A 16,776-nucleotide genomic window follows, 5' to 3' on the forward strand; every position below is an offset into this window, starting at 1 on the left:
GTCATCTCTAAAAACTGTGAGTTACTTCAATCCCTATTACCTCAGCAAGATCACCGGACCTAAATATTCCCCTAAATCCAGACTGATCTCTGCAAAAATCCTAAATCTAATAAGTCTTAGGATAAGTCAATGGTCCTCAGCATCTGTCAATCACTGCCGTTCTACATAGAGACTGTATTACTAGGACTGTTGCAGTTAATTGGATGTACCGCAAGTACTTCAGTAAAGTTTATGCAAGTTCAAGTTCATCTCCATTGTGGACCTTCATTCATTTAAGCATGCACCTATCGTTCCTGGGAAGGATACGATAGGCCGGAGATTTACCTCAGCATATTAACCCTCACCCTTGCGTCACAAGTGACAGGGGTTAATCCCTTATGTTCTGAAGCAACACCCCAACTACACTATACCCCCCAAGGGCTACTACACCTGCTTGTCCTCAGTGTACAGAGCCCTGCTTGTCCTCGGTGTACAGAGCCCTGCTTGTCCTCGGTGTACAGAGCCCTGCTTGTCCTCAGTGTACAGAGCCCTGTTTGTCCTCGGTGTACAGAGCCCTGCTTGTCCTCAGTGTACAGAGCCTTGTTTGTCCTCAGCGTACAGAGCCCTGCTTGTCCTCAGTGTACAGAGCCCTGCTGTCCTCAGTGTACAGAGCCCTGCTTGTCTTCAGTGTACAGAGCCTTGTTTGTCCTCAGTGTACAGAGCCCTGCTTGTCCTCAGTGTACAGAGCCCTGCTGTCCTCAGTGTACAGAGCCCTGCTTGTCTTCAGTGTACAGAGCCCTGCTTGTCCTCAGTGTACAGAGCCCTGCTTGTCCTCAGTGTACAGAGCCCTGCTTGTCCTCAGTGTACAGAGCCCCGCTTGTCCTCAGTGTACAGAGCCCCGCTTGTCCTCAGTGTACAGAGCATGCTTGTCCTCAGTGTACAGAGCCCTGCTTGTCCTCAGTGTACAGAGCATGCTTGTCCTCAGTGTACAGAGCCCTGCTTGTCCTCAGTGTACAGAGACCTGCTTGTCCTCAGTGTACAGAGCCCTGCTTGTCCTCAGTGTACAGAGCATGCTTGTCCTCAGTGTACAGAGCCCTGCTTGTCCTCAGTGTACAGAGCCCTGCTTGTCCTCAGTGTACAGAGCCCCGCTTGTCCACCCACATTTCCTGTATTTGGACTCCTCATAGAGACACACATTCAACAGTGGCAGGGACAAAAATATACACATTTTTTAACCAATGTATATTACGAATACAAATACAAATAATGGTAATATCTACATTATATTAAAAGTTTTTGTTAATAACAGGTACACTTTAATAATAGCCTATGCTGCACTGCATAAGCCAGTGGTTCCCAAAAAGTGTGTTTCCAGTTGTTGCAAAACTACAACTCCCAGCATGCCCGGACAGCCGTTGGCTAGGAGTTGTAGTTTTGCAACAGCTGGAGGCACCCTTGGTTTGGAAACACTGGTATAAGCAAAAAAAAAAATAATCACAAAATTTCCGGAGTGCTACTTTAAGAGGGATGTTCTTGCAGTGACCTTCACATCATTGTATGTACATCTTAATGTATTGTGCTCAGTGAGGGCTGACAGCATTTTAACTCTATCTACACTTGAATTTTTTTGGCATTTAGAGTTCTGGTCACTAAATGAGACGTCGGTGAAGCTTAGTCAGACACCAGGACCTCGGAGAAAAAAGAGAAACGTGAGTAAGGCAGTTAAATGGTTAATATTCAGTATAGGTCACAAGTATTACCTGTGTAATATATAGCAATATCTTATAGGGGCATCTAAACCTAAACCTTGCAGGAGAGGAAAAGCAACAATGATGCTCTTTAGGAGACTGGGAAAGCTGGGTGGCATGCAGTTTCCTAAAGCCCCAACAGTGATAGGCTGCTTGTCCTCCCTGCACTTCTCACTGCAGCAGCGCTGCCATGCCCTCTCCCTGCCCTCGCACTGATGTCTTCTCTCTCCCTCACTCTTCTCTCAGCCCACAATAAATCTTTTCTCCCCCGCCCACCCATCCCCTCAATCTGCCCCTACACTTACTGTTATCTGCATCTGCCTGCCGGACAGTTGAATCATACTTTACCTCGAGATTGGTCCTGATATTTAAAACTCCTGGACAATCTCTGCAGCCAGAGACTAATGCGATCAAGAGATATACCACAAGTTCCAAACTTTCATGGGACTTCCAGTACATCTCCTTAAGGGTACATTCACACGGGCGGATTGCCTGTAGAATTTTCGCATCGCGTTTGCTGCAGAGATTCCGCAGCAAATTTTGCTACCATTGACTTTAATGGGTCAAGAGAAAATCTGCAGTAAAGGCAGATTTGCTGTCACGCCCCCTCCCATAGACTTGAATTGAGGGGGCGGGGCGTGACATCATGAGGGGGGCAGGGCTATGACGTCACGAGCTCCCTGTGCCGGCTCTAAGCGCTCGGAAAATTTTGTTCCAAACGCTGACCTGCGGAGTACCCCTTTAAAGAGGTTCTCCATTAGAAAAACATAGCTGCTTTCTTCCACAAAAAAGAGCGCCACTCTTGTCCTTAGTTTGTGTGTGGTATCGCAGCTCATTTCAATTTAAGGAATAGAGCTGAGATGTAATACCACACACAACCTGAGGACAGGTGTGGCGTGGTTTTTGGTAGAAACCAGCTATGTTTTCCTATGCCTGGAGAACCCCTTTAGTCACCAGGTTGTTGTTTTTTTTTTCTTTTTAAAGCAGCACTAACAAAATTGTTTTGAATGTGAATCATATTTTCAGCCACTTATTCCCATTCCATGGCTGTCACTCTTTCCTTAGTCATAAATTCGGACAGTTGCCTCATAATACATCCCTTGTTTCTATATTACTGCACATTATGGATAGGACCATCAGTGCATAGTCGAGAGAGGTCTGACCCCTGGGAACTACAATGATCAGCAGAACAAAGGGCCAAAGTGAATGAGGCTGAGCTACAATAGAGGCAAAACCACATAGGGGCACAATGTATCAGCTTTGCTGAGTCTGTTCCTATAAGAAATGAAATCTTAAGTTTACAGAAGTCGCAGTCTATAAAGTTTAGGGATGTAGAGTAATGAATATAGAGCTTACATCATTTCTTCATTTTATTTCCAGGTTCAGTGGATACCAAATAATGTCATGGATGAGACGAAATATGTGGAACTTATGATTGTCAATGATCACCTAATGGTATGAGAATAACATCATAGGCCCCATCCATCATCAGTGGATATATATACTGTCTAGTGCACACACAACTATTTATTTATATAACTATGACCTATGATATTATCTATCTATTTATCTATCTATCTATCTCATATCTATCTCTCTCCTATCTATCTATCTCATATCTATCTATCTATCTATCTCATATCTATCTATCTATCTCCTATCTATCTATCTATCTATCTATCTATCTATCTATCTATATATCTCATATCTATCTCCTATCTATCTATCTCATATCTATCTATCTATCTCATATCTATCTATCTATCTATCTATCTATCTATATATCTCATATCTATCTCCTATCTATCTATCTCATATCTATCTATCTATCTCATATCTATCTCATATCTATCTATCTCATATCTATCTATCTCATATCTATCTATCTATCTCATATCTATCTATCTCATATCTATCTATCTATCTCATATCTATCTATCTCATATCTATCTTATATCTATTTTATATCTATCTCATATCTATTTATCTCATATCTATCTATCTCATATCTATCTATCTATCTATCCCTCTCATATCTATCCATCTATCTCATATCTATCTCATATCTATCTATCTCATATCTATCTCTTATCTATTTATCTCATATCTATCTATCTATTTATCTATCTCATATCTATCTATCTCATATCTATCTCATATCTATCTATCTCATATCTATCTATCTATCTATCTGTCTATCTCATATCTATCTATCTCATATCTATCTATCTATCTTATATCTATCTATCTCATATCTATCTATCTCATATCTATCTATCTCGTATCTATCTATCTCCTATCTATCTATCTCATATCTATCTATCTCATATCTATCTATCTCATATCTATCTATTATCTATCTATCTTATATCTATCTCATATCTGTCTAGCTATGCTATTGATTTCCTTTCTTGCAGTATAAGAAGCATCGCTTATCTGTCGGACAAACGAACAGCTATGCCAAATCTGTGGTGAACGTGGCAGATTTAGTAAGTGTTCTTATATACGACGATACCAAGATTCATATACTAATCCAAATGTAATTTATTCTGGTACAACAATGGTTTCTAACATTCGAATATCTAGTTTTGTGGAACTACAATTTCCACCATACCCTAAGAGTCCTAGGCTCGAGGCTACTGCTTTAAAGAGTTCAAAGAGGAATAGAGAGCATAAACCCTGCTGTGACTATTAGGCTATGTTCACACTACGGAATGGAGTCCCATTGCTGATGATAGGATTCCGCTGCATTTAGCGGAACTTCAGGGGCTGAGCTTCCGCTGCTGAATATCCCCCGCTGTAAGAACGACCTTGTTCATTCTATCGGCAGAATACGTGCAGTATACATTGATGTCTAGGCAATGTCCATACGAAGATTCCAGAGTCTGAACGTAGCCTAACAGAACTACAATGTAATGCTATGGGAACCTACTTTAGGTGTTTTTTTGTTGTTGTATTGACTACCAAGCTATTTAATGTTTCTACAATATGAGACTTATCATTTAGTATTGCATCCCTGTATATAAAAGGTATCATACATCTTTTTTTATAATACACAGAAATGTCAATTATATTGTAATGCATATTCCAGCCTGCAGGTGGTGCTGTTGCTGATGTTGCTCTATATAGGCCCAGTATCAAATAATTAAAGGGATACTCCGGTGGAAAACTATATATTTTTTTTAAATGAACTGGTGCTAGAAAGTGAAACAAATTTGTAAATGACTTTTATTTAAAAATCTTAATCCTTTTAGTACTTATTAGCAGCTATATGTTACAGAGGAAATTCTTTAATTTTTTAATTTCTTTTATGTCTTTTCCACAGTGCTCTCTGCTGACACCTCTGTCCGTGACAGGAACTGTCCAGAGCAGCATAGGTTTGCTATGAGGATTTTCTCCTGCTCTGGACAGTTCCTGATATGGGCATCAGGTGTCAGCAGAGAGCACCGTGGACAAGACAAAAAAGAAATTCCAAAAGAAAAGAATTTCCTCTGTAGTATATAGCAGCTAATAAGTACCGGAGGAGTAAAGATTTTTTTTAATAGAAGTATTTTACAAATCTGTTTAACTTTCTGGCACCAGTTGATTTAAAAAAAAAAATGTTTTCCACCGGAGTACCCCATTAACCCATTGCAACACTAGGCAGGTCTGCCATTCAGGAGTCTTAGAAAGCAGGTTACAAATCCTGTGAAAGCTGTAATGTTATTACTTATCGCCCACCATCCAAGTAAATTATGGTTCCATATAACTGGGTTAAGAATCAAAATCAAATATACAGTCATTGGAACAGTGTTTCCCAACCAGCGTGCCTCCAGCTGTTGCAAAACTACAACTCCTAGCATGCCCGGACAGCCTTTGGCTGTCCGGGCATGCTGGGAGTTGAAGTTTTGCAACAGCTGGAGGCACTCTGGTTGGAAAACACTGCATTAGAGCATTGATCTGAAATTTCCAATGGTCTATAGTGGGTTTATCAGTGATATAGAGTTTCTGGGACCCTCTTTTTCCAGTTTCCACTTACAACACATTGATAAATCTGCTTCTACATATTCTTTTGCCGCAGTGTACTTTGGATTCGTACCACCCAACCCTGACACGCCACATATTTCTCTCTCTCTCTCTATCTATTTATGTATTAGATATATAAAGAACAGCTGAACACAAGAATAGTGTTAGTCGCTATGGAAACCTGGGCGAACGACAATAAATTCAGCATTTATGAAAACCCCCTGAAGACGCTGAAGGAATTTATGAAATACAGAAGGGATTTCATCAAAGACAAAAGTGACGTCGTCCACCTCTTTTCGTACGTAATTTTTAATCCGCAGGAATTGTTCGCAAAGCTCCTTTCATGGTAAATTACTGCGCGACGCTCCTTAAAGGGGTACTCCGGTGGAAAACTTTTTTTTTTTTTTAAATGAACTGGTGCCAGAAAGTTAAACAGATTTGTTAATTACTTCTATTAAAAAAATCTTAATCCTTTCAGTACTTTTTAGCGGCTGTATGCTACAGAGGAAAATCTTTCTTTTTTGTGTTGTCCTCAGTGCTCTCTGCTGACACCTGATGCCGCATCAGGAACTGTCCAGAGCAGGAGAAAATCCCAATAGCAAATCAATGCTGCTCTGGACAGTTCCTGACACGGACAGAGGTGTCAGCAGAGAGCACTGTGGACAACACTAAAAAGAAATTAAAAAAGTAAGACATTTCCTCTGTAGCATACAGCTGCTAAAAAGTACTAAAAGGATAAAAAAAAATTAAATAGAAGTAATTTACAAATCTGTTTAACTTTCTGGCACCATTCTGTGGTGGTCAGAATGGCAGCTTCCGCTAGACTTTTGGGGTCCCGTTCAGGAGCTCGCGTGGGGTCCCAGCAGTCCCCGCTCTATAACTTATCCCCGATCCTTTGGATAGCGGATAAGTAATTTTTCACTGCACTACTCCTTTAAGTGGCATCACTCTATACTCTCCACCTGTCTGCTCTGTCTGACATTTTCACTCCATAGACTTAGGCCATGTTCACACTGTGGAACTTTAGACCGGAATAAGGTGGGGGGGGGGGGGGGGGGGGTGTAATTCTGCTCAGAAATTCTGTTGCATCAGAGTACCATTGTTTTCAATGGGATTTTCCCGCATCTTACACTCAGCTAAATTTCAGATGTTACAGCCGCGGAAATCTTGATTCTGGCATCCACAGAAAGAATTATTTTTGCTAAAACTACTCAAAAAGCATTGCTGTCTATGGAAACGGTGCATTTCCGCACGGTCCTAGCGCCGGCATGTTCTGGCGGGGCTCGCTGTTTTCCGGAAATTCGGACCGGACATTCTGCAAAAATTCCACCATGTTAATATGGCCTTATTTAGTAAAATGGTCGGGTTTAAGTGACAACAAGGGTGTAAGGCGCTAACTCACAATCACAGTCTAAACTATTGACATGTCTCATATGTGTCATGTTACAATATATCTTAGCTCTAGCAGGGTGTTGCTTTAATTCTCTTCTTTGCATGTCTGGACAACATGTCAAGAGTTTTTTTCAAATGACAGTGGCGCTTTAAAGGGGTATTCCAGGAAAAAACTTTTTTTTTTATATAGCAACTGGCTCCAGAAAGTTAAACAGATTTGTAAATTACTTCTATTAAAAAAATCTTAATCCTTCCATTAATTATCAGCTGCTGAAGTTGAGTTGTTCTTTTCTGTCTGACAACAGTGCTCTCTGCTGACATCTCTGCTTGTCTCGGTAACGGCACAGAGTAGAAGAGGTTTGCTATGGGGATTTGCTTCTACTCTGGACAGTTCCCGAGACACGTGTCATCAGAGAGCACTTAGACAGAAAAGAACAACTCAACTTCAGCAGCTCATAAGTACTGAACGGATTAAGATTTTTTTTATAGAAGTAATTTACAGATTAAGATTTTTTAATAGAAGTAATCTGGAAGAAAATAAAGGTGAAGTTACTTTTATCACTGGCTACTGCTGTTCTGTTTAATTTACAAAACTGTTTAACTTTCTGGAGCCAGTTGATATATATATATATATATATATATATATATATATATATATATATATAAAGTTTTTTCCCTGTTAACCCCTTTAATAATAAAATTATATCTGCCTGAAGCCACCACTAGGGGGAGCATATTGAAGACAGATTTATGAAGCTCCACTAGTCGAAGGCAATGCAGATTGAGAGTGGTTTGTTGGCTCCTACTCCAGGCACCCAGTGCACATGTACCCTCCGGCACCCTAGCTAAGGAATAGGCAACCTTTGGCATTGCGGATGTTTTGGACTACATCTCCCATGATGCTCTTGGGACATGTAGTTTAAAACATCTGCAGTGCCAAAAGGTTGCCTATGCCTGCAGGCTACACCCTTCTACAAAAAATGACTGCACATGTACAGCTACTGTGCCTTACATCTAGCAGTCTATGTCTCGTTCTATATTGTGCATTCCTGTCTTTATGCTAATTTTTTCTATGGTTTTCTTTTTTTTTTCCCGTTCCGTGACATTTGCAAATATTTTATCTAATTACTGTTCTGTAAATGTCTCTTCAAGGGGAAGCCAGTTTGAAAGCAGCAGGAGTGGTGCAGCGTACATTGGTGGAGTATGTTCACTGCAGAAAGGAGGCGGCGTAAATGAGGTATGACTCTGACTCCCCCCCCCCCCTTTAGAAAAATAAAATCCCCCCCACCCCCATATGTTATATGCAATGAAACTACACTCAGTCCCATGTAAGATCTTCAGGTCCGACTTTTTATTTTGCTGGTATTGATATTTCACCGACTATGTTCTCTGTTGCAGTTATGTAAACAGCCCTGGGCTGGGCTGAAAAACTTATAAGGGTTAAAGGGGTACTCCCCTGGAAATTTTTTTTTTAAAATCAACTGAAAGTTATACAGATTTGTAAATTACTTCTATTTAAAAATCGTAATCCTTCCAGTACTTATCAGCTGCTGTATGTTCCAGTGGAAGTTCTTTTCTTATTTGAATTTCCTTTCTGTCTGACCACAGTGCTCAGGATAGGTTTGCTATGGGGATTTTCTCTTACTCTGGACAGTTCCTAAAATGGACAGAGGTGTCAGCAGAGAGCACTGTGGTCAGACAGAAAGGCAATTCAAAAAGAAAAGAACTTCCTCTGGAGCACACAGCAGCTGATAAGTACTGAAAAGATTAAGATTTTTAAATAGAAGTAATTTACAAATCTGTTTAACTTTCTGGCACCAGTTCCTTTAAGAATTTTTTTTTCCTCGGGAGTACCCCTTTAAAGTAGCAGTAGTGTGAATGCTCGGGCACCGCTCTATTCAATGTCTATGGCAGTATTTCCCAACGATCGTGCCTCCAGCTGTTGCAAAACTACAACTTCCAGCATGCCCGGACAGCCAAAGGCTGTCCGGGCATGCTGGGAGTTGTAGTTTTGCAACAGCCAGAGACACCCTGGTTGAGAAACACTGGTTTATGGGACTTCTGAACAAAGCTTAGAGCAATATTTGGAAGTCCCGTAGACAGTGAGTGGAGCAGTTTCTTACCACGTATGCTGCTGCTCCTGATCACCACTTGTTAGACCCCCCCCACCAATCGGCTAGTTATCATCTATCCTGTGGATAGGGGATAATTCCTAATTTTGGAATTGATCACTGTAATGAAGCAGCTCTTTCTGTCTCTACCAGAGCAGTAAATCCCAGCACAATCTGAAGCATCAGCAGCCTTGCCACATGCTGATTAAAGTGTTACTGTCCCTTAAAATAAAACTTTTGACATCTCAAAAGTTTTCATTAGTCAGGGTTTCAGTGCTGACACCCCCATCGATCTCTAGATAAAGCCAGGAGAAGCAAGCAGCAGCAAGCTTCGCTCCCTGGCTCGGCTCTTAGGGCCCTTTCACACTACCATAATGACACGATAGCGTGACGGCCGCCGGGGCCGCCGGGGAGAATAGCAGGAGAATAAATACTGCTTGCTCTGTCTTTTTCTCTTGCTACCCCTGCTGATAAACAGCGGTGCCCGACGGACCCCATTGACTATAATGGGGTCCATCGGGACCTGCGGTTGCCCGTTGCGCCCCGTCAAAATGACTGCCGTCAAACTCAGAAAAAAAAAGAGAGAGTTTGACGGCCGTTCTTGACGGGGCGCAACGGTAGTGTGAATGTAGCCTTTGTCTGTCTGATTTCAGGTTACGGGCTCCATAAATTTACAATTGAGTCCTTCACTTTCATTGTGACAGACTGAGCCCTGAACCGTGAAAGGGAAGCTGGCTATATCTAGAGATCGGTGGGGGGCTCTGTACTGAGAATCCGACCAATCAAAACTTTTAAAATATCTAGGTGATGTGGGAAATGTTTTTTTAATATTTGACAGTAATGTCTCTGTATGTGTATCGCCAACATTAATCTTTTTCTTGTGTTTTTAGTTTGGAAGGACGGATGTCATGGCTATCACGCTGGCACAGTCCCTGGCTCATAATTTAGGCATTTTCTCTGATAAAAAGAAACTGCGGAGAGGTGGGTACTATTAATTTACCATCTGTATTATGTACAATTTAGTAGCCAGGATAAACTACATGAACTATCAGATTTATCTACAAACAGGTGCATGTTTGGGCCTCCTAGGGCCTATAAAAGATGACTATAGCATCCATGTTTATTTTGGCTCTATATCATTAAGCTTTTCTATAATCTCTATATGGTCTATGCTTAGGGTGACGACTAGAGATGAGCGAACTTGCAGTAAATTTGATTCGTCACAAACTTCTCGGCTCGGCAGTTGATGACTTATCCTGCGTAAATTAGTTCAGCCTTCAGGTGCTCCGGTGGGCTGGAAAAGGTGGATACATTCCTAGGAAAGAGTCTCCTAGGACTGTATCCACCTTTTCCAGCCCACGGGAGCACCTGAAAGCTGAACTAATTTATGCAGGAAAAGGCAACAACCGCCGAGCCGAGAAGTTCGTGACGAATCGAATTTACTGTAAGTTCGCTCATCTCTAGGGACGACACCCAGCTACCCCGACAATCAGTTTTTCAGTACAGCTATAACTACATAATGAATGGGGCTGGAAGTGGTTGGCTCCATTTGCTGTGTAGTGGCCAGACTTGATTATTGCAGCCCAGCACCCGTTCACTTGAAGCTCATCTCTCATTTACAGCTGCAGTGTCAGCACTCCACCGATTCCTGGGGATCGGCCACTAAAGGGGTTCTACACCATAAGATGATTCTAGTATGTACCTGCCAGACAGTAATGGACATGCTTAGGAAGGATCCGTGCCTGTCTTGCAGCTAAATGGCTGTGTTGTGAGATTACCATAATACTGTATCTTTTTGTGATCTGGCTCCTGTTTGAGTTCATTCTCTTAAACTACAAATCCCATGATTCTTTGTTTGTAAGTGTGAGGTGGCTTTTCTCCCTCCCACATATCACCCACCCCACCCATTGAAACATTACCTGTGCTCACTTCAATGCAATAGACCAGTGTTCTGACCAGGGTGCCTCCAGCTGTTGCAAATTCTTGCAGCATGATCTCCCTCCCACCCAGTGGTCTTTCTACTCATTGAAGCAAAGACAGGCTCCCTCTGCAACCTGGGAAAACCTGAGACGACAGTAATTTTGTATGCTGTTAAAAATAAACGTTGGGGCAAAGATCAAATAAGAATTGTGAGACCACCATCACACACAGGTACAGACACTATATTATGAACTACACTAACTTTACAGCCTCTGTAGCATAGTCAAATAAAATAAAATCCTGAAATACCCCTTTAATCTTTTTAGCCTGGAATACCAATATCAAAAAGTGCCACCCTGCTGGAGCCACCCATGATTAGCTGTAATCTGAGAGTTAATTATTCAGTAGGTGAAGATTTCCCTACACGACACCAGGGACGTGCACAGGAATTTTGAGGGGCAGGGGCTCAATGTGAAAAAAAGGGCACACCCGATCCATATGCAACTCCCTAGACCAGTGTTAACCCAAGCACGGTCCTTAAATGACAACTGCAGCCAAAATTTAACTTATCCCCTATCCACAGGATAGGGGATAAGTGTTTGATCGCGGGGTGTCCGACTGCTGGGCCCCCCTGCGATCTCCTGTACGGGGCCGCGGCTGAGCCGTGGCTCTCCCGTGCAGGGGGCATGCCGGCCGCAGCATGACGTTGCGGCCGACATGCCCCCTCCATACATCTCTATGGGAGAGGCGGGGAGGCAGCGTTCATGCCTCCCCGCCTCCCCCATAGAACTGTATGGGGACGGGGCGTAAAACGTCGAGCTCAGAGCTCGACGCTGCGCGCATTAGCGCTCACAATGAGCGCTAATGCCGGCACCCCGTTAGGGAGATCGCGGGGGGGTCCCAGCGGTCGGACCCCCGCGATCAAACACTTATCCCCTATCTTGTGGATAGGGGATAAGTTAAATTTGGCTGCAGTTGTCCTTTAAATACCCCCAACAGGTCATGTTATCAGGTGATATAGTTGTAGAGATACCTGATGCACAGAGCAGAATTATATCACCTGTGAAAGACTAAGGGAATCTTGAAAACATGACCTGTTAGGGGGACTTGAGGACCGCGCTTGGGAAATCTACAGGATAGAGGATAAGTGTTTGACCCCCCGCGATCAAACACTTATCCCCTTTAACATACCATCCACAGCTCCCCTGTTGCACTGATATAGCTCTTCTGTCCTCCGTTCCGGCCTTCTTTCTGCTTCCTGTGCACAGATCGAAACACTGCGATGAACTTGTTGCCGGGCGCAGCGATTCCCCGCCTTGACCAGTGATACAATGAGCGCAGTGTCATATAACAGGCCAAGGCTCATTATATGACATGCGCTCAGCCTATTACCGACCGAGGTGGGACTGCGGCTGGAGATAAGCTCATGGCAGTGTCCTGGTGCTGTCCACACCTCGTGTCACACTGGGTCTGGTGCTACATAAGCTGCATATGGACTATGCTCAGTTCCAGGAGTGGGGGAGAAAGGAGCCCTATTAAAGGGGGTACTCTGGTGGAAAACATATATATATATTTTTTTTTTAATCAACTGGTCCCAGAAAGTTAAACAGATTTGTAAATTACTTCTATTAAAAAAATCTTTACCCTTCCAGTACTTAATAGCAGCTATATACTACAGAGGAAATTATTTTCTTTATGAATTTCTTTTTGTCTTGTCCACAGTGCTCTCTGCTGACACCTGATGCCTGTATCAGGAACTGTCCAGAGCAGGAGAAAATCCCCATAGCAAACCTCTCCTGCTCTGGACAGTTCCTGTCATGGACAGAGGTGTCAGCAGAGAGCAGTGTGGACAGGACAAAAAAAAGAAATTTAAAAAGAAAAGAATTTCCTCTGTAGCAGACAACTGCTTTATTATTAAATAGCAGTACTTTAGAAATCTGTTTAACTTTCTGGCACCAGTTCTTTAAAAAAAAAGAAGTACCCCTTTAAGGTATTTAGAAGCCAAATTGGTTCTGCACAATAGTTATTTATCATAAGCAACGGAGTTGTGCTTTACAGTGTGAATCCAGCCATTGGGATTTTGCAACAGATTTTTTTGCTGCAGATTTTATACTGTGGATTTTGTTATTGAATTACCAGCAGAAATTCTGCAGCAAAATGGGGGAGATTTATCAAAACCTGTCCAGAGGAAAAGTTGTCCAGTTGCCCATAGCAACCAATCAGATTGCTTCTTTCATTTTTAACAAGGCCTGTGAAAACTGAAAGCAGCGATCTGATTGGTTGCTATGGGCAACTTTTCCTCTGGACAGGTCCACAAGAAAGGTGGGAAAATACAAAGATTGTAGGGACTGATGATGTGGGGAAGATACAGATGTGGAATGGCATTATAGGGGCACAGGTGGGTAACACTATTGGTTTATAGCAGTGTTTCCCAAGCAGGGTGCCTCCAGCTGTTGCAAAACTGCAACTCCCAGCATGCCTGGACAGCCTTTGGCTGAGAGTTGTAGTTTTGTACCAACTGGAGGCCCCTGGTTGGCAAACACTGGTTTATAGGGAGGGAAAGAACAACTATGGTGGACTTAGCTTTTCAGGTACTGTAGGTGGGGGACACTATGGGGGAGATTTAACAAGACCTGTCCAGAGGAAAAGTTGCCCATAGCAACCAATCAGATCCTTTCTTTCATTTTTCAGAGGCCTTTTCAAAAGTAAAATAAGCAATCTGATTGGTTGCTATGGGCGACTTTTCCTCTGGACAGGTCTTGTTAAATCTCCCCCATAGTGTATATCAGAATAAATAAGGAAAAAAACAAAACAACACAAAAACACACTATAATTTCCCTGAAGCTGCTTGTACAGAGGAGGCCAGTCCTCCCTGACAGTCCCCCCCTCCCTAAAGTCCTCCCTGACAGTCCCCGCTCCCTACAGTCCTCCCTGACAGACCACCGTCCCTACAGTCCTCCCTGACAGACCACCGTCCCTACAGTCCTCCCTGACAGACCACCGCCCCTACAGTCCTCCCTGACAGACCACCCTGCTGATCATCAGTTACTGTCACTGTGGACTCTTCTAAGTCCCCTCACACAGTCCACCCTCCCTACAGTCCTCCCTGACAGACCCGGCTGATGATCACTTACTGACCCCTCATGGCAGCTCCAGCTGATCTTCTATCCTCCATCTCTTCCTTTCCTTACCCAGAGAGGAGCAGGGAGGGGGAGGGGCCGTCAGCAGCAGCAGGACCCCGGGAGACAGTGTCCATAGAATGTCTGTATGACAACATTTCACTTCCTAACACTTGTATCTGCTCTTTCTTCTTGTCCTCTGCTGTTATCTCTACCAGCCGTGCCTCTATACACTCCTGCCCCTGTGACTCTGTGCCTCACACCTTTATAAAAAAAAATTAAAAAAAAAGGGCATTAAGGGGCAGGTGCATGAAAAGGCAGGGACTCAAGCCCCCTTTGAGCCCTATGTGTGCATGTCCCTGCACGACACCATAGAGAAATAGGGCATAACACAGTGTCCATCTATATCAGTGGGTTATCTGGTTAAAGGGTTACTCCACTCCCCAGCGTCCGGAACATTGAGTTCCACATGCTGGGTGCGGCCTTCCGTGTTCACACCCGCCCCTTTGTGACGTCATGCCACGCCCCCTCAATGCAAGTCTATGGGAGGGGGCCATAGACTTTCATTGAGGGGGCGGGGTGTGATGTCACAGGGCGGGGCATCACGTCACAAAGGGGCGGGCGTGAACACGGAAGCCCGCACCCAGCATTCGGAAATCAATGTTCCGGACGCTGGGGAGCGGAGTAACCATTTAATGCAAAACAAGACAAGTGCTCCACTCTTCTCTGGCCGGGAGATGATAGATATGTTGCAATGGAAGTTGAGCGGGCTCCATACCTGCCAGGTGTCGACTGCTACTTGACGTTGAGCCGGCTAGATGCCATGGGGTGTTGATCTGTTGTAATGGCAGCCACAGGCATTCTGAAACTTCAGTTGCTGCCAAATTAGTTCTCAGAAATGACCGAACATTGCAGTACAAAAGTATTGCAGTGTACTGGACACATAATAGAAAGATCGCTTGTCCCTAAGGAGGAAACCGAACAGGCAGGCTCTACAGAGTGCTGATCTAACTGATCAAGCAGTATAAGCAATCCGTTGATTGCTTATTAAAGTCTCCTATGGGGACTAAGTAAGTGTAAAAAACAACAGTGATGAAAATTACCAACACCAGAATTGTTGATTTATGGTCACATTATAAGTCAGAAAAATGTATAAAAGCTATTGAAAAGTCCAACCTACTCCAAAATCATACAGATAAAAACTACAGATCACAGTCCCCCCAAAAATGAGCCCTCATACAGCCCCATAGGTGAAAAATTAGAAGGGTTGGAATACTGTGTGTGTATATATATATATATATATATATATATATATATATATATATATATTTTTTTTTTTTAAGTTGTCAGATAAAATAAAAGCTATATAAATGTGGTTGCTCTATAATTGTAATGATCCACAGAATAAAGGCTGCATGTCAGTTTAACCTTAAAACTTCCTCATTCCGAGACAAGAGCTTGGTGCAGGCCGCAGCAGTGTCCCGTCTCAGCCAGTGATTGGCTGAGCCTGTAGGTCCTGCACTAATCGCTCGTCTCGGAAGCAGGAAGAAGACAGAAGATCGGGGACTGGATGTAGCCAAACAGGAGCTCCTGGAGAATTGTGGGTTGGTAAGTGGGGGGTCCCGGTGCAGAACACACTTGTCCACCTGCCCTGTTGGGTGTATGTCACTTTACTGTGTCTGCTCTGGTCTACAGCTCAGGTTTATATGTTATATGTATTATAATGTATTTTGATGTATTCTCATACATTCAATGTCTTTATATTGTCATTGTCGTGTAAAAAGTTAATTTTGTCTGTAGGAGGATGCATAGAGGACCACATAATCACTTTAGCCAATCAGGCCTCCTGCCCTGCTGCCCCAGGTCTGTCTAGACAGGGAGGAATTAGTTAGTTGTGAAGAGTGTGAGTCTGGAGAGGAAAGTGAGTGAAGGTCAAGTCCAGACCTCTGCTGTGGGACCTGTACCTCTCCACATGAGGACAGGCCCAAGAGACCCATTTCCTGAGCAACATCACCCTTTACCAGGATCCCGCCGACCAGGTTGCCCATCAGTCAAGTCTGTCCACGTCAAGTTTAAGCAAAGTCAGCTTTGGGGATAATTTCCAAAGGAGCCAACAGGCCCCATAGCCAAAGAAGAAGATAACATGAGTGAAAGCCTTCGGCAGCTCTGTTACATATAAGTCCACCCTTTCGGTAAGCCGTTACGCTGGATTCTACCAGTGAAGTTGGGAGAGTCAGTGATTGTCAGCCCCTGAGCCAAGTCAATCACCAGTCAGTCAGTCTAGTCCAATCAAGGCTAGCTCAGTCAAGTCACATGATAGTCGAGGACAACTACAAGTCCCAAAGTACCAATAAGCAGCTGTGGTTCTCTATAGCATCCTTCAGCGGAAATTGCACTAAAGTTGAACTTTCATGTATGTACAACACTGTCGCAATTCCTGAAGTAAAGTTTCAAAGTGGTTTCCTTAACCTTGTATTTGTGATATTCCTTACCCGGTGCTCG

General features: G+C 43.2%; 1 protein-coding gene across 14 annotated transcripts in view; it reads left to right on the forward strand.

Moving 5' to 3' along the window:
• The window catches only part of ADAM22 (ADAM metallopeptidase domain 22), a 283,448-nt gene that overhangs the window by 187,738 nt on the left and 78,934 nt on the right, over nt 1–16,776 (forward strand). For all 14 annotated transcript variants that reach the window (XR_008843837.1, XR_008843838.1, XM_056519133.1 and 11 more), the window contains exons 8-13: nt 1,618–1,688; nt 3,108–3,182; nt 4,145–4,216; nt 5,864–6,030; nt 8,277–8,361; nt 10,126–10,216. Coding sequence is in view for 12 of the 14 variants with exons in the window: in XM_056519133.1 (XP_056375108.1) it covers nt 1,618–1,688; nt 3,108–3,182; nt 4,145–4,216; nt 5,864–6,030; nt 8,277–8,361; nt 10,126–10,216 (561 nt within the window). In the remaining 2 variants the exon portion in view is untranslated. The remainder of the gene's footprint in view (nt 1–1,617; nt 1,689–3,107; nt 3,183–4,144; nt 4,217–5,863; nt 6,031–8,276; nt 8,362–10,125; nt 10,217–16,776) is intronic.

The sequence above is a fragment of the Hyla sarda genome, chromosome 5, assembly GCF_029499605.1.
Source record: "Hyla sarda isolate aHylSar1 chromosome 5, aHylSar1.hap1, whole genome shotgun sequence".
NCBI classification, from domain to species: Eukaryota; Metazoa; Chordata; class Amphibia; order Anura; family Hylidae; genus Hyla; species Hyla sarda.